The sequence below is a fragment of the Salvelinus alpinus genome, chromosome 18 (assembly GCF_045679555.1).
Source record: "Salvelinus alpinus chromosome 18, SLU_Salpinus.1, whole genome shotgun sequence".
Taxonomy (NCBI): Eukaryota; Metazoa; Chordata; class Actinopteri; order Salmoniformes; family Salmonidae; genus Salvelinus; species Salvelinus alpinus.
Window position 1 is genome coordinate 41,698,257 of NC_092103.1, and position 20,251 is coordinate 41,718,507.

The 20,251-nt window shown below is 43.4% G+C and overlaps 1 protein-coding gene across 9 annotated transcripts in view; it reads right to left on the minus strand.

Annotated features, from left to right (window-relative positions):
• psd3l (pleckstrin and Sec7 domain containing 3, like) overlaps positions 1 to 20,251 on the minus strand; it is a 135,832-nt gene that overhangs the window by 69,671 nt on the left and 45,910 nt on the right. For 5 of the 9 annotated variants that reach the window (XM_071351338.1, XM_071351342.1, XM_071351344.1 and 2 more), the window contains one exon: positions 1,846 to 2,040. In XM_071351338.1, the coding sequence (XP_071207439.1) occupies positions 1,846 to 2,040 (195 nt within the window). Of the gene's footprint in view, positions 1 to 1,845; positions 2,041 to 13,359; positions 13,762 to 20,251 lie in introns of those variants that run through there. The other 4 variants (XM_071351345.1, XM_071351349.1, XM_071351347.1 and 1 more) reach the window with 3 other exon arrangements.

Sequence of the window (20,251 nt, forward strand, 5' to 3'; positions counted from 1 at the left end):
CCTGCAGAGCCCATCGAACACCTTTGGGATGAAATGGCACGCCGACTGCGAGCCAGGCCTTATCGCCTAACATCAGTGCCCAAACTCACTAATGCTTCTGTAGCTGAATGTAAGCAAGTCCATGTAGTAATGTTCAGACATCTAGTGGAAAGCCTTCCCAGAAGAGTGAAGGCTGTTATAGCAGCAAAGGGGAGACCAACTCCATATTAATACCCATGATTTTGCAACGTAGTGCATCTTTAAGCATCTCACATCTGGTGAGGTCAGTAGCGAGTCATGTAGTAGAATCTAATCCTTGAGACAGGACAAGCATATACTATTTCTTTGTAGTGCTTGTCACCACACACACATCAACCCTGGTGCAGCCTAGACACAAAATAATAATTTATAGAATGTGGTATGTAATCAATACCACTGAGGGGTCACATTTTGGGGCGTTTTGAAGTGTTTGTCTGACAGGCCTGTGAGAGGTGTGTGTGTGTGCTGCGGTTATTGCAGGTGGAGAGGAGGAGGTGCTATTTTCCTGGAGTGAGGGGGTGTATGAAAGGATTGGGGTCCTAGAGGCAGAACAGCTGTATCCCAGGGCAACGTTCAGGCCTGGCAGGGAAGCAGACCCGCAGCATTAGGAAATTGGATGAGTCGCTAGAACCAAAAGAAATCCTGACCAAAGCTACATTCCCTATGCCCTATTTAGTCCACTCCTTTTGACCAGGGCCCATAGAGCTAGTGTCAAAAGGAGTGCACTAAATAATGAGGCATTGGCGACGCAACTAGAAAGTGATGAGACCACAAATGCGTAAATTGAGTAAGCACAAAGACCAAGCCTGTTACGGCGGCTGTTTAGCCAGGACTATTTTTGATGCCAGCATGCAAATAAAATACTGGATTTTTGCATGTGTGGGATTTCTAGGGTGGGAGATCGTGTTTGTTAACCTTTCATTGACTCATCACAAATGGGGAAAAATTCATAACCATCCTCACCACAACATTTTCAGCAAAGAGCAGTAATTTCCCTGTCAAAAGCTGTGTTTTAGTTTAGCAGTGATATTACGCTGGTAAACAAACAAACGCCAGCTAACTTTGTAGCCATAGATTGTGCACCTTCCATTGTTTAGCTAAGTAGCTAGCTGGTTGATGGTTTTCCTTATGTAAGATGAAAGCAATATTCACCTCCACAAATGCTGTTTACATTGATATCAATACTGAATAAAGCAGTTAAGGGGCCTCGTGGGCACCCTTACATTTTTCACTTAATTTAAGGGGGAAATTCACCTTAAAATGTTTTGCGCAACTAACTTAAAGTTAAGGAAACTTTAAGAGAAAAGGGCGAAATTAACTGAAGATGTTTTATGCAACCGAGCCCAGGTCCTTGGCCACAGAGTCTGAGAAGGGGGGGTAGGTAACAACAGTAGAGGACATGAAGGAGAGCTGGGGTAGGTGACAACAGTAGAGGACATGAAGGAGACCTGGGGTAGGTAACAACAGTAGAGGACATGAAGGAGACCTGGGGTAGGTAACAACAGTAGAGGACATAAAGGAGACCTGGGGTAGGTCCCAACAGTAGAGGACATGAAGGAGACCTGGGGTAGGTACCAACAGTAGAGGACATAAAGGAGACCTGGGGTAGGTGACAACAGTAGAGGACATGAAGGAGACCTGGGGTAGGTACCAACAGTAGAGGACATGAAGGAGACCTGGGGTAGGTACCAACAGTAGAGGACATGAAGGAGACCTGGGGTAGGTACCAACAGTAGAGGACATAAAGGAGACCTGGGGTAGGTACCAACAGTAGAGGACATAAAGGAGACCTGGGGTAGGTAACAGTAAAGGGTATGACCCACTCACTTCTTGCCCAGGTGCTTGGCCACGTCGGAGCGGCGAAAGCCCTCCAGGTGGTAGAGCCGTCGTGCGAGGCGCTGGGCCCCCTCTTGGTCTCCTCGGTTTCCATTGAGCAGTGTGTCCGTGCTGTCCTTCAGCCGCTCCGTGCTGCCCATGTCTGAGTCCCAGTCCGACAGCGCCGTCTTCAGCCCTGCATCACTGCTGGGAGAGAAGGATGGGAGAGATGAGAAATAGAAAGCGAGTAAGAGGGAGAGTGAAAGAGAGATGTTTATCAGGGCACAATAACCAAGCCCACACATTACCTCAAACACAAATAACCCTGGTCAAACCTGTCGCCTACAAGTCAACACACAAATCTAGAACGTAGAGCACACCTTGAAGGGCTTGCAATGGGGATCACACACTGAAAAGCTTGGTCCCAGAAACCTAGAGATGAATCATGTCAAACTAGGGCTGTCATTCATGGCAAAACTAAAACATGCATTTCTAAAAATTGACAAGTTCAGGTTTGTCCCTCCCCGTTTCAGCCTGTTAGATTCTGTGTGAATACACCCCAGGAGAGTGGAGAGGTGGTCAAGACTGCAACATCACATATCTGGTGACCAGACATCTTTAGGTTTTACTGATGACTAGAAGAAAAACCTATCCCACCTATCTATTCTACAACAGAAAAAGTAATGCATGTGTTAATGCCGACTCGTCACCATCTCATTATGTGAACTTTTAATTGACGTGGCTACTGCTTTTCAACCCAGTTCTGTGCTTTTCAACCCAGTTCTGTGCTTTTCAACCCAGTTCTGTGCTTTTCTTCTGCCTGACACTCATTTGAAACGTTTCATATAAACTCCTTGAAGAGAAATCAGATTGCAGTGACAGTGGAGCCTGGGAGTCAAGTGCTTATTTTGTAGTTCGCCTTTCATTCCTGACAATGTCATGTCAATTGCTTTTACCTGCTGGGAAGATAATGGCTGCATATTAAGTTCATGCTGATGGGGGAAATAAAGACAGACAGTGATGGTGGCAGTATTAGCACTGGGATCACCTTCTCATTGACTCAACATTAGAAGTGACGCCAAGTACAAATAGTGTACTTCCTACACACTGCTAGGCTAAATACAGCAGATTGTCTTTCAAACGAGGCCAGTCTGTCAATTAACAACAATTTCTTATTTATAATGACGACCTGTACCTAGACTAAGAAAGGAATCCATCTTACATCTAACCAGACAGTCCAACATTTAAAAAATACAATAAAAAAATAAAATCACCATGAGTGGGCATCGGGGGGGGGAATCCTCAAACTAGACAGATACACCATCAGTGAGTTGAGATGATGTAATGGGGTATATGCAGTATCTAAACCCAGTACTGGATCAGAGGAGCAGGTTCTGCTGCTTCACAGATAGAACCCAGTGGATCCACTCACAATACAGAGATAGAGAAAAGAGAGAATGACAAGGACCAGCTAGAACCAGCCATTAGGGAGTACTCGCACAGGGCCAGCCCCGATGAGAGGCAGTGTCAGTAGCAATTAAGCTGTAACATCCAGGGTGTGTGTGTGCTGCTCGGTCCATTTCTCTCCAGCAAGGCTGGCACAGCGGGCGGGTGGCGTGATGAACCATGATGAATGGCAAGCGATTTGATGTTGCACAAGGACAACCGCTAAATAAAAAACGTAATTTGAACAAAACTGTAGAGTTGAGAAAAAACTTGAGTTCCTAACTTCTGTGCAAATGTTGGCCTACTGTAAGCTGGTTCATTGGTAGTAACACAATTAATTGCATCACTCTCAGGCGTAAAATCCTACTGTCATTGGAGCGCAATATCCAGTAATGGAGTTGAAAGGTCAGCTGGTATGAAAGGTCTATTTCTATCAGACATACTGCACCAGGAACTTAGGACAACTGCAATACTAATGTGCTTAATAAGAGTGTAAAACATGGAGCAATACCACATGACTGTGCTTATAAATGAAAACAATACAGCCAGTCAAGAGATAGTGGGCTTTTTCAACACTGTACTGGGTAAAAAAGATAAACCAATAGTTTATACTGCACTGCCACCTGTTGATCGTACAAGCACACAGCAGTACAACAGCCTACATTTCTACTACAGAGACCTATGTTTTCAATGTTTGGAAATTACAATGTACTACTATCGCAATTAAACCACTGCAAAAAAGGGACGTGTGGAAGACAGAGCAAAACAAGTCAAACTAAATGGCCCTGTTCATCCAGAGGAGCATTCATTAGGGAACAATTTGGAACAGCATGTGAAATTGGTTTATGATATATAAGGTATCATGCCAGCTCTATTCAGAGTAACTATCTGCAACATTTGCATACTGAAAGTGGCCCTGAACATCAGGCAGGACTAGAGAAGGCCACTGCGAAACCTTTTCCCATTTGCATCGCATTTCCCTACGTCAACATACCAGTGTTTAATCCCGTCATTTTACTACAACCCACTGCTCTAAAAACAAAAATGTGGTTTAATACACTGTCTAGTGCTGTGGGTGTCTGCCTGCCTTCTTTATTAAGCAACAGTATTTGTATCATACCTATTACCACCTGGATGGATGGATGGATGGCACGCATCATACCCATTACCACCTGGATGGATAACACGCATAAAGATGAAGCAGATACTAAACTACAGGACTGTTTTGCTAGCACAGACTGGAATATGTTCCGGGATTCTTCCTTTGGCATTGAGTACACAACATCAGTCACTGGCTTCATCAATAAGTGCATCGATGACGTCGTCCCCACAATGACTGTACGTACATACAGTTGAAGTCTGAAGTTAACATACACCTTAGCCAAATACATTTAACTTCACTAGGGTAGGGGGCAGCATTGGGAATTTTGGATGAAAAGCATGCCCAAATTAAACTGCCTGCTACTCAGCCATAAAAGCTAGAATATGCATATAATAGATAGATTTGGATAGAAAACATTCTGAAGTTTCTAAAACGGTTTGAATGATGTCTGTGAGTATAACAGAACTCATATGGCAGGCAAAAACCTGAGAAAAAAGTCCAACCAGGAAGAGGGAAATCTGAGGTTTGTAGTTTTTCAACTCTTTGCCTATCGAATACAGTGTCTATGGGGTCATATAGATATAAAACAGTCTTTAGAACCTTGTTTGAGGCTTCTACTGTGAAGTGGGGGCGAATGAGAGGGGATTGAGTCAGAGGTCTGTCAGAGAGCCACGAACTGGCCACACGAGTTCACATGATAGTTAGCTTGCGTTCCATTGCAATTCTACAGACAAAGGAATTCTCCGGTTGGAACATTATTGAAGATTTATGTTAAAAACATCCTAAAGATTGATTCTATACATCGTTTGACATGTTTCTACGGACTGTAACGGAACTTTTTTGACTTTGTCTGCACCTAGTGATCGCGCCCCATGAATTTTGATTACTGGGCTAAACGAGCAAACAAAAAGGAGGTATTTGTACATAAATGATGGACATTATCGAACAAAACAAACATTTATTGTGGAACTGGGATTCCTGGGAGTGCATTCTGATGAAGATCAAAGGTAAGTGAATATTTATAAAGCTATTTCTGACTTCTGTTGACTACACAACATGGCGGATATCTGTTTGGGTTGTGTTGGTCTCTGAGCGCTGTACTCAGATAATTGCATGGTGTGCTTTTTCCGTAAAGTTTAAAAAAAAATCTGACACAGCGGTTGCATTAAGGAGAAGTGGATCTAAAGTTCCATGCATAACAGTTGTATCTTTTAGCAATGTTTATTATGAGTATTTCTGTAAATTGATGTGGCTTTCTGCAAAATCACCGGATGTTTTAGAACTATGGAACATAACGCACCAATGTAAACTCAGATTTTTGGATATAAATATGAACTTTACCGAACAAAACATACATGTATTGTGTAACTTCTCGGGCCCAGAAGATATGATATGCATATAACTGATAGATTTGGATAGAAAACACTCTAAAGTTTCCAAAACTGTTAAAATAGTGTCTGTGTATAACAGAACTGATTTGGCAGGCGAAAACCTGAGAAAAATCCATTCAGGAAGTTGGATTTTTTTTGGTTTTGTAGTTTTCTATTCAATGCCATTACTGTATCCATTGACTTAGGACTCAAATTGCCGTTCCTATGCCTTCCACTAGATGTCAACAGTCTTTAGAAACCTCATGATGCCATCTATTTTGTGATGTGCACCAGTCCCTCCTGCAGCAAAGCACCCCCACAACATGATGCTGCCACCCCCGTGCTTCACTTTTGGAATGGTGTTCTTCTGCTTGCAAGCGTCCCTTTTTCCTCCAAACATAACGATGGTCATAATGGCAAAACAGTTCTATTTTTGTTTCATCAGACCAGTGGACATCTCTCCAAAAAGTACGATCTTTGTACCCATGTGCAGTTGCAAACCGTAGTCTGGCTTTTTTATTGCGGTTTTGGAGCAGTGGCTTCTTCCTTGCCGAGCAGCAGGTTATGTCGATATAGGACTCGTTTTACTGTGGATATAGATACTTTTGTACCTGTTTCCTCCAGCATCTTCACAAGGTCCTTTGCTGTTGTTCTGGGATTGATTTGCACTTTTCGCACCAAAGTACGTTCATCTCTAGGAGACAGAACGGGTCTCCTTCCTAAGCGGTATGACGGCTGCGTGGTCCCATGATGTTTATGCTTGCGTATACTGCGAACGTGGTACCTTCAGCATTCGGAAATTGCTCCCAAGGATAAACCAGACTTCTGGAGGTCTACAATTTATTTTCTGAGGTCTTGGCTGATTTCTTTTGATTCTCCCATAATGTCAAGCAAAGAGGCACTGAGTTGAAAGGCAGGCCTTGAAATACATCCACAGGGACACCTCCAGTTGACTCAAATTATGTCAATTAGCCTATTGGAAGCTTCTAAAGCCATGACATAATTTTCTGGAATTTTCCAAGCTGTTTAAAGGCACATTCAATTTAGTGTATGTAAACTTCTGATCCACTGGAATTGTGATACAGTGAATTATAAGTGAAATAGTCTGTCTGTAAACAATTGTTGGAAAAATTACTTGTGTCATGAACAAAGTAGATGTCCTAACAGACTTGCCAAAACTATAGTTTGTTAACAAGAAATTAGTGGAGTGTTTGAAAAACGAGTTTCAATGACTCCAACCTAAGTGTATGTAAACTTCGACTTCAACTGTACCCCAAACAGAAGCCTTGGATTACAGGCAACATTCGCACTGAGCTAAAGCTGCCGCTTTCAAGGAGCGGGACTCTAACCCGGAAGCTTGTAAGAAATCCCACTATGCCCTCCAACGAAACATCAAACAGGCAAAGCTTCAATACAGGACTAGGATCGAATCATACTACACCAGCTCCGAAGCTCGTTGGATGTGGTAGGGATTGCAAACTATTAGAATACAAAAGGGAAGCACAGCTGAGAGCTGCCCAATTACACGATCCTACCAGATGAGCTAAATAACTTCTATGCTCGCGTCGAGGCAAGTAACACTGAAACATGCATTAGGTGTTCCGGACGACTGTGTGATCATGCTCTCCGCAGCCGATGTGAGTAAGAGCTTTAAACAGGTCAACATTCACAAGGCCGCAGGGCCAGACGGATTACCAGGACGTGTCCTCCGAGCATGCGCTGAACAACAGGCAAGTGTCTTCACTGACATTTTCAACCTCTCCCTGTCTGAGTCTGTAATACCAACATGTTTCAAGCAGACCACCATAGTCCCTGTAACCAAGAACACTAAGGTAACATGCCTAAATGACTACCGACCCGTGTCACTAACGTCTGTAGCCATGAAATGCTTTGAAAGGCTGTTCATGGCACACGTCAACACCATTATCCCAGACACCCTAGACCCACTCCAATTTGCATACCGCACCAACAGACCCACAGATGATGCTCTCTCTATTGCACTCCAAAAGGAACACCTACGTGAAAATGCTATTCATTGACTATAACACAGCGTTCAACACTGTAGCCCCCTCAAAGCTCATCAATAAGCTAAGGACCCTGGGACTAAACACCTCCCTCTGCAACTGGATCTTGGACTTCCTAACGGGCCGCCCCCAGGTGGTAAGGGTAGGTAACAACACATCCGCCACACTGATCCTCAACACGGGGGCCCCTCAGGGGTGTGTGCTCAGTCCCCTCCTGTACTCCCTGTTCACTCATGACTGCACAGCCAGGCACAACTCCAACACCATCATTAAATTTGCTGATGACACAACAGTGGTAGGCTTGATCACCGACAACGATGAGACAGCCTGTAGGGAGGTCAGAGACCTGACCACGTGGTGCAAGGAAAACAACCTCTCCCTCAATGTGATCAAGACAAACGGGAGATGATTGTGGACTACAGGAAAAGGAGGACCGAGCACGCCCCTATTCTCATCGATGGGGCTGTAGTGGAGCAGGTTGTGAGCTTCAAGTTCCTTGGCGTCCACATCACCAAATTAACATGGTTCAAGCACACCAAGACAGTCGTGAAGAGGGCACGATAAAACCTATTCCCCCTCAGGAGACTGAAAAGATTTGGCATGGGTCCTCAGATCCTCAAAAGGTTTTACAGCTGCACCGTCGAGAGCCTCCCGACGGGTTTCATCACTGCCAGGTACGGCAACTGCTCGGCCTCCGACCGCAAGGCACTACAGAGGGTAGTGCGTACGGCCCAGTACATCACCGGGGCCAAGCTTCCTGCCATCCAGGACCACTATACCAGGCTGTGTCAGAGGAAGGCCCTAGTCATAGACTGTTCTCTCTTCAACCGCATGGCAAGCAATACCGGATGGCCAAGTCTAGGTCCAAGAAGCTTCTAAACAGCTTCTACCCACAAGTCATAAGACTCCTGACCAGCTAATCAAAAGGCTACCCAAACTATTTGCATTGCAACCCCCCCCCCCCCTCCCCCCTCTACGCTGCTGCTACTCATTATCTATGCATAGTCACTTTAATAACTCTACCTACATGTACATATTACCTCGACACCGGTGCCCCCGCACATTGACTCTGTACAGGCACCCCCTGTATATAGCCCCGCTATTGTTATTTACTGCTGCTCTTTAATCATTTGTTATCTCTTGCTTTTTTTGTTGGTATTTTCTTAAAACTGCATTGTTGGTTAAGGGCTTGTATGTAAGCATTTCACTGTAAGGTCTACACCTATTGTATTTGGCACGTGACAAATAACATTTGATTGATTACTTTTTCACAGCAGCCACAATAAAAGCAGGAAGATGTGATCCTGGGAGACTCAAAGGAGGAGCTTGTCCAGTGATCCTGGGAGACTCAAAGGAGGAGCTTGTCCAGTGATCCTGGGAGACTGAAAGGAGGAGCTTGTCCAGCGCCTTATATCATACTAATTTTGATGGATATTTTCTAAGAGTGAGATGTGTACTGGATCCGAACGCCAGGCGCTCCACCCACAGCAGTGTTATACTTGGAAAGCTCTCTGGCAGAGGCCCAAGGGCTAAAGAGCTGGACGGATATATATGGGGCTGCATCCCAAACGGAACCCTATATAGTGTACTAAGTAGTGTGTGTGTGGGGGGTGGAGACGCTCTCCACTGACACCATCCTCTGACTCATCCTCAAAACACACGTTGCTATGCAGAAATGTTTTTTATGCGAGGCAACAACTTGTATTGATCTGTGAAATGGTGTTAGGTTACAAGGAAAAAAAGTTATTTTTGAGTTCTTAGTGCCTTCAGAAAGTATTCATACCCCTTGATTGATTCCACATTGTTGTTTTACAACCTGAATTTAATTTAAAAAATATATATATTTCCCCCCCTCACCCACAAACACATAATGACAAAGTCAAAACATGTTTAGAAATTGTAGCTAATTTATTGAAAATGAAATCTCATTCATATACATATTCAACCCTGAGCCAATAAATGTTAGAATCACCTTTGGCAGTGATTACAGCTACGAGTCTTTCTTGGTTGCACACCTGGATTGTACAATTGCCCATTATTCTTATTAAAATTCTTCAAGCTCTGTCAAGTTGGTTGTTGATCATTGCTAGACAGCCATTTAAGTCTTTCCATTGATTTTCAAGCCAATTTGAGTCAAAACTGTAAATAGGCCACTAAGGAACATTCACTGTCATCTTGGTAACCAACTCCAGTGTATATTTGGCCTTGGGTTTTAGGTTATTGTCCAGCTGAAAGGTGAATTCATCTCCCAGTGTCTGTTGGAAAGCAGACAGAACCAGGTTTTCCTCTAGGATTTTGCCATTTATTTGTATCCCCCCCAAAAAACTGGCCAGTCCTTAACGATTACAAGCATACCCATTACATGATGCAGCCACCCCCATGTTTGAAAATATGAAGAGTGGTACTCAGTGATGTGTTGGGTTTGCCCCAAATATAATGCTTTGTATTCAGAACATAAAGTTAAAATTGCTTTACCACATTTTTTGCAGTATTACTTAGGTTCCTTGTTGCAAACAGGATGCATATTTTGGAATATTTTTGTTCTGTACAGGCTTCCTGTTTTTCACTCATTTAGGTTAGTATTGTGGAGTAACTACAATGTTGTTGATCCATCCTCAGTTCTCATATCACAGCCATTAAACTCTGTAACTGTTAGAAGTCACCATTGGCCTCATGGTGAAATCCCTGAGCTGTTTCCTTCTCTCCAGCAACAGAGTTAGGAAGGACACCTGCATCTTTGTAGTGACTGGGTGTATTGATACACCATCCAAAGTGTAATTAATAACTTCACCGTACCCAAATGGATATTCAATGTCTACTTTTTTACACATTTACCAATTGGTGCCCTGCTTTGCGAGGCATTGGAAAACCTCCCTGGTGTTTGTGATTAAATCTATTCTTTAAATTCCCTACTTGATTGAGGGACCTTCAAGATAATTGTATGTGTGGACTACAGAGATGAGGTAGTTATTCAAAAATCATGTTAACCACTTTTATTGAAAATAGAATGAGTCCATGAAACTTGTGAAGCACATTTTTATTCCTGAACTTATTTAGGCTTGCCATAACAAAGGGGTTGAATACTTAGTCTCATGACATTTCAGCTTTAAAATTTTTTTATTAACATTTCTAAAATGTTCTACAAAAATGAAAAATATGTCCACCTTGAAATGATGGCGTGTAGCTCAGTGACACAAAAACCTTAATCTATTTTAAATTTAGGCTGTAACATGTGGATAAGTAAAAGGGTGTGAAAACTTTCTGAAGGAACTGTATACTGTGAAAATACAGAACGGTTTCAATTCCAGCACCACAGCCCCAGTGAAGAATTCACATTCCTGGGTCAGTGGAGCAATGTAAGAAAATTCACTATTGAAGGTTAGACAAAACCAAGTTTTTCATAGTTCTGCATTTAACTGAGCAAATGGTAGTCACACGTTAAAGTAAACTGATTGTTAATTTAGCGCAAAAAGACAGACTTTGTTTCAATAACTGTCTGTTGAGTAGGCCCAAGTACTTAAACTTTTTTTTTCTTCATACAACCAATAACTGAAGTTGTCCAGCCAATTCAGTGACCCTAAAACATCTATTTCTAGAGCTATGCACCAACCAAAACTATAATAAAGCTATACACAGAGAAGTCTTTTTTGAAACTATGATTTTTCATTAGGGAGTTTACAGTGCGTTTTGGATTGTGGATCTGGCACTAAACGCAATGTAAAATAATACAGATGTATTTGAGGGAAACAATTAGTGAAAAGACTTTCTGCTGCCCGAGCCTAATCCTTAAAATGGCACCTAAACACAATTTGGCTGCTTGCACTATGGAACCGTGGCACTACTAATCATGGTATTTACAGTACATGAATGCCCTTGGTTTCAATTATTTAATTTAGAAAAAGCTTACTGAAAATATATTGAGGCCATGACAGAAAAGGTGAACTTGCTCAGGAGTCCAGTCTACTCTATCATTTTATAACTCGAACACTTCCCAATTTTCTTTCTTAACAAATATGGCTATAACTTTTGCTAAGTAAAATGTAGGCTTGTGCCATTATCTATGAAACAGTGTTTGTCGGCGCCAGCCTGGGGTGTTACTGACTGGGATGTTGCTCGGACGGTTGGTCCATTTATTCAGTTCTCCTCAAGTGCTTGATTTAATGTCAGCACTCCTCCGACCATAGCAATGGACCACTGTTTACTTGACCTAGCACATTCATCTCGTAGGCATGTGTCTTAAAAAAAAGCATGCTTGAATTCATACACAAAGGTTATCCGTGAGTGAGTGAGAGTTAAGGATGCTGTTCTAGATTTCTACCACTGTGTGGCACAACTAAGTGAAAACGAAGGGAGATTCAGCTTCATGCATTGTACAGCTGCCAGATGGCTTATAAAGGTTTATCATCTTGTTCCTAGGAAATCACCTCATTCTTATTCAACTGTATTGCTAGACATGGACTACAAACTTGTTTCTTCAAAATTGGACATCGCTTCACTGACTCATCCCTCAAGGAGTTATCTAGGCAACACGCTATGCCAGGTATCCTTTGCAAATCCAATGCAATACATCAAAGAATGTCTGGCATTCTTCACTTAGGATAGCCCAGCATAAGCACACACACAGTCCAGTTGATATAGCCAGATAAAAACAAATACTATACAGCCTTTTCAATATAGCTTCTCGGTCAACTGGACTTTTTAGAGTATTTGTGAGTCAAAATATAGGTTATTTGCATGTGTCATTGTGCCAATTACAAAATAGTAGCCGGAAGAGCTTGTCGCTAAGACAGCTAAAATGTTAATAGGAAATAAGCAGACAAAAGATCATCAAAAGCTTGAATGTATGACTATTTTAGTCAAAGCATCCATGGCATTAGTAATGTGAAAGCAGAACACACTAAATTGACACAGTGGTTGACGTGATGAATGTGATATCCCTGACGTGGATCAAAACAATTGGTTTTAATCGTATGGAAATAATTTCAATAGTTTTGCATAAATGCAACCATGAACTGCACGCATCGTTTGATTGAAACGTATCGTTTAATTATAGACAATAACAAACAGAAAGTTGGTTTGGTAATCACGTGCTTCGTTCTGACTGTCACGCAATTCCAGGGTAATAAATACTGTATTTTGTTATTTTGAAAGGATATTCACTAAAACAACGAATATATGTCATGATACCATGCATAAAAGACAGACAACCAAAAGAGCTCCGTTTAGTGAGTAACGTTAGCGGCACAAATGTTACCGTTGAACGTTACATGGGCTGCGTTAAGTCAGGCAGGGCAATTCTGATATTTTCTCAATTGGTATTTTGACCATCCAGAACAGTTCTGGAAAAAATTCTGATGTGCTTGGTCAATAGACCAATTAGTGGGCAAATATCAGATCTAAACATCGTCTAAACATAGCTGTTTCGTGAAGTGAGAAATTAGACATTACTGAGAGAAGAAACCTGTTGAAAATCCCTCTCTCTTTCTCCCTCTCCCTCAAAATGACACTCATACGCTCCACCCTCCTAAAAAGACAACAGTGTAGCCTACTTGCCAACTTGTAACTGTGCCATGGATAAACTCACCTTCCAAACATTCCTGCGTCCCGTTGGTTATACGTCACATTTAGTGAATTGTTGGTTGTGTTTCATGCGAGTAAATAGCACTAAGTCATCTCATCGCAAGTTGGAATTCAATTCACCACCGTGTCAGCGTTTCATCCAACAAAAAAAAACTTTACCTGCTGCGAGATTGTCCACAGATATCCAACAATTAAGTCTGAATACGTTGCTTTAAAACGACTACGGAAAGTTATTCGCGTGCATTCCAGTCCAAATGTATAGTGCAGCTCATGCTGTGTATTAGTACCGCGCGCAGTCCACAATACGTTTGTTCAACGAAGAAGAAAATAATTTTACTTTGTTGAATCTCGGCTCATCTCCTACTAGGCTGAAATGTGGAGGCATTTCCCACAAACCATTGCATCCAGATAGCGAGTACCGAAAGAAGAGAAAGAAGAGAGTCCCGTCAGAGAGCAAGAGGCGAAGCGAGAAGGTTCACTCCCGTCAAAATCTGTCCACGATATGCAGACAGCCTGCCTTCCCGCCTTTGGGACAACGACTCCCATTGTTAAAGCGGAAACAAGATAATCTCGTCATTATACAGTATCTCTGGTCCCGTGCATTGAAACACATTTCAGAGAAAGTTATAACATCCTGCCTCCCCGCGAGTTGCAGCACAACTTCCCCTTCAGCAGAATAGGCAAGCAGTGTAAGAACAGAAGTAATGAAAGACGGATGCTGAAAATTAACACTTCAATCTGCTCATCCATCGGACTTGCCCAAGTATATCTAATTTATGTTAATGGTTATGTTAATGAATTATGGTTTGGCATTCTCTATCTTTGGGATTAACATGGACAATAAACTATTTGTCATTTTAATCGACTGCATTTTGTCTGATGAGTCATACCAAAACAAACCTCCATTTTAAAGCAGTAAAGCCTCTTATATAGGTCTAAACTAGAAAAGAAAACACAGACCATTTCTCGACCACAATAACCCTTATTTCAGCCAAACATGCAATAACAAAAATACACAGTTGATCCTCCTAGGATCAAGATAGAGACAAAACAAACCATTTGCATACAGCCAGTGTATAATCAGCATTTAGAAGGCTTTTACTGAGCATTGAAATCATGTGTCATTTGGTCTGAAAATGAGAAACCACTGCAATTACAGAACCAACTCATCTGTGACGTTGGGTTGGATGTTCCTCAATTCTGTCAATTCAACTTAAGGTTGCAACATTTTGGAATATCAAAACGAAATTAACCTTTCATTTGAATGACAATGAATAATCAAGAACCTCAGAATCTGCACTGCACTAAAATGTAGGCCTAAGCCTATTGCATGAAAACCCTCCAGCAAAAACAGAGCTTTAAAGAAAAAACACAAGCTCATCGTCACTCAAGCTCAGTCTAATAAAGCAAATGACGGACCCTTAAACCATTCAATTATCTATAACACAAACAAACCCCAGCTTAAGCATTCAGAGACAGATCAAGTAAGCTGACCACTCTCTGGTGATTGACCATTGAAACACCACAAGGGAAAACCAGCATGGGAATGTGGTGAATGGATAACTTGAATGCCTCATCTACTCTGCCAATGATTGTCTCTCTGTCACTGTCTGTAACCACAGGCAGACCAAGCCAGCGGTGTTCTGCTCTGTATTCCCAAGTCTCCAGAGGGTGTGTCCAAAAACAGCTGCCAGAGATATCCCAGCAATGACTCACTGTCGTCTCGCCCATCCATGGTCTCACTCGTCTCATTAGACGTCCTGGAGGCCTCCTCCATCTGGGACAATGGAGGATCAGGGGCCTGTGCACCAAATGGCACCCTATACCCTGTGTCGTGAAATACTTTTGACCAGGGCCCATATGGTTCTGGTCAAAAAGTAGTGCACTATACAAAGAATAGGGTGCCATTTGGGGCACATGCATGGTTCTGTTGAAAAACCAGTAGCAGTTACTAGAACCAACAGAGAAGCAGTTACTAGAACCAACAGAGTAGAAGTTACTAGAACCAACAGAGAAGCAGTTGCTAGAGCCAACAGAGTAGAAGTTACTAGAGCCAACAGAGTAGAAGTTACTAGAGCCAACAGAGTAGAAGTTACTAGAGCCAACAGAGTAGAAGTTACTAGAGCCAACAGAGTAGAAGTTACTAGAGCCAACAGAGTAGAAGTTACTAGAGCCAACAGAGTAGAAGTTACTAGAGCCAACAGAGTAGAAGTTACTAGAGCCAACAGAGTAGCAGTTACTAGAACCAACAAAGTAGCAGTTACTAGAACCAACAGAGTAGCAGTTACTAGAGCCAACAGAGTAGAAGTTACTGGAGCCAACAGAGTAGCAGTTACTAGAGGCAACAGAGTAGAAGTTACTAGAGCCAGTTACTAGAGCCAACAGAGTAGAAGTTACTACAGCTAACAGAGTAGAAGTTACTGGTGCCAACAGAGTAGAAGTTACTGGAGCCAACAGAGTAGAAGTTACTGGAGCCAACAGAGTATAAGTTACTGGAGCCAACAGAGTAGAAGTTACTGGAGCCAACAGAGTAGAAGTTACTAGAGCCAACAGAGTAGAAGTTACTAGAGCCAGTTACTAGAGCCAACAGAGTAGAAGTTACTACAGCTAACAGAGTAGAAGTTACTGGTGCCAACAGAGTAGAAGTTACTGGAGCCAACAGAGTAGAAGTTACTGGAGCCAACAGAGTAGAAGTTACTGGAGCCAACAGAGTAGAAGTTACTGGTGCCAACAGAGTAGAAGTTACTGGAGCCAACAGAGTAGAAGTTACTGGAGCCAACAGAGCAGCAGTTACTGGAGCCAACAGAGTAGCAGTTACTGGAGCCATCAAGCATATGCAATTTAATTTCTTCTGCTTAGCATGTACATTTTACAGTGGAGCGCTCTCACTAGCACAATTTGAGCTGCACTAAAGAGCTGTCACATGGACTAACTAAACGTTATTAATATTGCATTTGAACTTAACTCGGATGAAATGAATCTATTCTCATTGTCCACAAACGGGGAGGATCACTTAATGCTTAGCAGCGTTTATGCCTGCATGTGGCAGAAGATCAAATCCTAATAGTCTGACACCAGCACGTCTCCACCCCTAGTTTCTCAAACCTCCTCCAACACCATAGTCTTCTTACATCACCGTTTTGCAATACTACATTGATTGACAGATAAAACCCTGTCAGTCACTAAAACTGGCTGACACTGGTTCATAAAAAACATGTAGCGGGTTTTTATCAAAATCGACATACAACTGTAAAAATTGACAGCTTATTCATTCATTACTGTACATGGCCTATGGGGGGGGGGGGGGGGAAATCGACCCACCCAATGTTACCAGCACCGTGCTCTACAGTATAACTCACCAGCCTAATGTTACCAGCACCGTGCTCTACAGTATAACTCACCAGCCCAATGTTACCAGCACCGTGCTCTACAGTATAACTCACCAGCCTAATGTTACCAGCACAGTGCTCTACAGTATAACTCACCAGCCTAATGTTACCAGCACCGTGCTCTATAGTATAACCCACCAGCCCAATGTTACCAGCACCGTGCTCTACAGTATAACTCACCAGCCTAATGTTACCAGCACCGTGCTCTACAGTATAACCCACCAGCACCGTGCTCTACAGTATAACCCACCAGCACCGTGCTCTACAGTATAACTCACCAGCCTAATGTTACCAGCACCGTACTCTACAGTATAACCCACCAGCCTAATGTTACCAGCACCGTGCTCTACAGTATAACCCACCAGCCTAATGTTACCAGCACCGTACTCTACAGTATAACTCACCAGCCTAATGTTACCAGCACCGTGCTCTACAGTATAACCCACCAGCACCGTGCTCTACAGTATAACCCACCAGCCTAATGTTACCAGCACCGTGCTCTACAGTATAACTCACCAGCCTAATGTTACCAGCACCGTGCTCTACAGTATAACTCACCAGCCTAATGTTACCAGCACCGTGCTCTACAGTATAACTCACCAGCCTAATGTTACCAGCACCGTGCTCTACAGTATAACTCACCAGCCTAATGTTACCAGCACCGTGCTCTACAGTATAACCCACCAGCCTAATGTTACCAGCACCGTACTCTACAGTATAACTCACCAGCCTAATGTTACCAGCACCGTGCTCTACAGTATAACCCACCAGCACCGTGCTCTACAGTATAACCCACCAGCACCGTGCTCTACAGTATAACTCACCAGCCTAATGTTACCAGCACCGTACTCTACAGTATAACCCACCAGCCTAATGTTACCAGCACCGTGCTCTACAGTATAACCCACCAGCCTAATGTTACCAGCACCGTACTCTACAGTATAACTCACCAGCCTAATGTTACCAGCACCGTGCTCTACAGTATAACCCACCAGCACCGTGCTCTACAGTATAACCCACCAGCCTAATGTTACCAGCACCGTGCTCTACAGTATAACCCACCAGCCTAATGTTACCAGCACCGTGCTCTACAGTATAACTCACCAGCCTAATGTTACCAGCACCGTGCTCTACAGTATAACTCACCAGCCTAATGTTACCAGCACCGTGCTCTACAGTATAACTCACCAGCCTAATGTTACCAGCACCGTGCTCTACAGTATAACTCACCAGCCTAATGTTACCAGCACCGTGCTCTACAGTATAACTCACCAGCCTAATGTTACCAGCACCGTGCTCTACAGTATAACTCACCAGCCTAATGTTACCAGCACCGTGCTCTAACCCAGTGAGCCATTGGAACCGTACTGAAACACAACTTGTCATACTCTAAGTTATTTACTGTACCGCAACGTCCCAAATGGAACTTTATTCCTGATTTAGTGCACTACTTTTGACCAGGGTACTATGGGCCCTGGTCAATAGCGCACTATACAGGGAATAGGGTGCCATTTGGAGCACGGCCTGAGAGATTATTAATAATTCGGTTTGGTTTCTGGTGTCATTACAGAAAACGAAAGGGGTGGAGGTGCTAAAACACATTGTGACTACTTTAGTACAGTAAACGTGATCATTTACATTCATTTCCTCTGACATCTAAAGAGGGAACTACACAGCATGAGGAAGTTCTTGTCGTCATGACAACCTGTATACTACTCCAGCAAACACAAAGTATGCTTCTCACTTCATCCAAATGAAACCTGCTTATGACTCTCTGCTTGCATGAGAAACACGTGAAGGGATTTAATTGCAGTGAAATTGTTTTTAGCCGAATACTTTGCATGTGAAGAATGTCTCTAAATGTGTTCTATGGGTTTATGCCACAAAATATATTTTTCAAGACATATAAAACTAAACAAACAGACACAGGCATCCTAAATAAGTGCTTTTTACTGGAAGATGTGAATAAGAGAAGAGGTGGATGTCTTGTATACCAACTATGAGAGGGGATTCACAGCGACTATAAACCACCAGTTTCGCAACATCACCATGAGATCTTTCTACACGCTTGAATCCAAACAATAATACCGGCTCCAATTCAAATAAACTCAATAGTCACCATGCTACCACCAACACTAAACCAAATCCATGTGAGTGGTGCTTGAGCACCGACCCCTGAAATATTGGTTGATCTAACAAAGTGAGGCTATTGAGACTTATTTTTAAAGTCTAGTGGAAGATGGGGCTACAAAGCAGCACAGGCAGGCATTTTCCCTGTCTGACTAGCCTAGTGGAAGATGGGGCTACAAGGCAGTACAGGCAGGCATTTTCCCTGTCTGACTAGCCTAGTGGAAGATGGGACTAGCTGGGCCACCATTGTTCCTGTTCCCAAGAAAGCTAAGGTAACTGAGCTAAACGACTACCGCCCTGTAGCACTCACTTCCGTCATCATGAAGTGCTTTGAGAGACTAGTCAAGGACCATATTACCTCCACCCTACCTGACACCCTAGACCCACTCCAATTTGCTTACCGCCCCAATAGGTCCACAGACGACGCAATCGCAACCACACTGCACACTGCCCTAACCCATCTGGACAAGAGGAATACCTATGTGAGAATGCTGTTCATCGACTACAGCTCAGCATTTAACACCATAGTACCCTCCAAACTCGTCATCAAGCTCGAGACCCTGGGTCTCGACCCCGCCCTGTGCAACTGGGTACTGGACTTCCTGACGGGCCGCCCCCAGGTGGTGAGGGTAGGTAACAACATCTCCACCCCGCTGATCCTCAACACTGGGGCCCCACAAGGGTGCGTTCTGAGCCCTCTCCTGTACTCCCTGTTCACCCACGACTGCGTGGCCATGCACGCCTCCAACTCAATCATCAAGTTTGCGGACGACACTACAGTGGTAGGCTTGATTACCAACAACGACGAGACGGCCTAAAGGGAGGAGGTGAGGGCCCTCGGAGTGTGGTGTCAGGAAAATAACCTCACACTCAACGTCAACAAAACAAAGGAGATGATTGTGGACTTCAGAAAACAGCAGAGGGAGCACCCCCCTATCCACATCTACAGGACAGTAGTGGAGAGGGTAGTAAGTTTTAAGTTCCTCGGCGTACACATCACGGACAAACTGAATTGGTCCACCCACACAGACAGCATTGTGAAAAAGGCGCAGCAGCGCCTCTTCAACCTCAGGAGGCTGAAGAAATTCGGCTTGTCACCAAAAGCACTCACAAACTTCTACAGATGCACAATCGAGCATCCTGTCGGGCTGTATCACCGCCTGGTACGGCAACTGCTCCGCCCACAACCGTAAGGCTCTCCAGAGGGTAGTGAGGTCTGCACAACGCATCACTGGGGGCAAACTACCTGCCCTCCAGGACACCTACAACACCCGATGTCACAGGAAGGCCATAAAGATCATCAAGGACAACAACCACCCGAGCCACTGCCTGTTCACCCCGCTTCCATCCAGAAGGCGAGGTCAGTACAGGTGCATC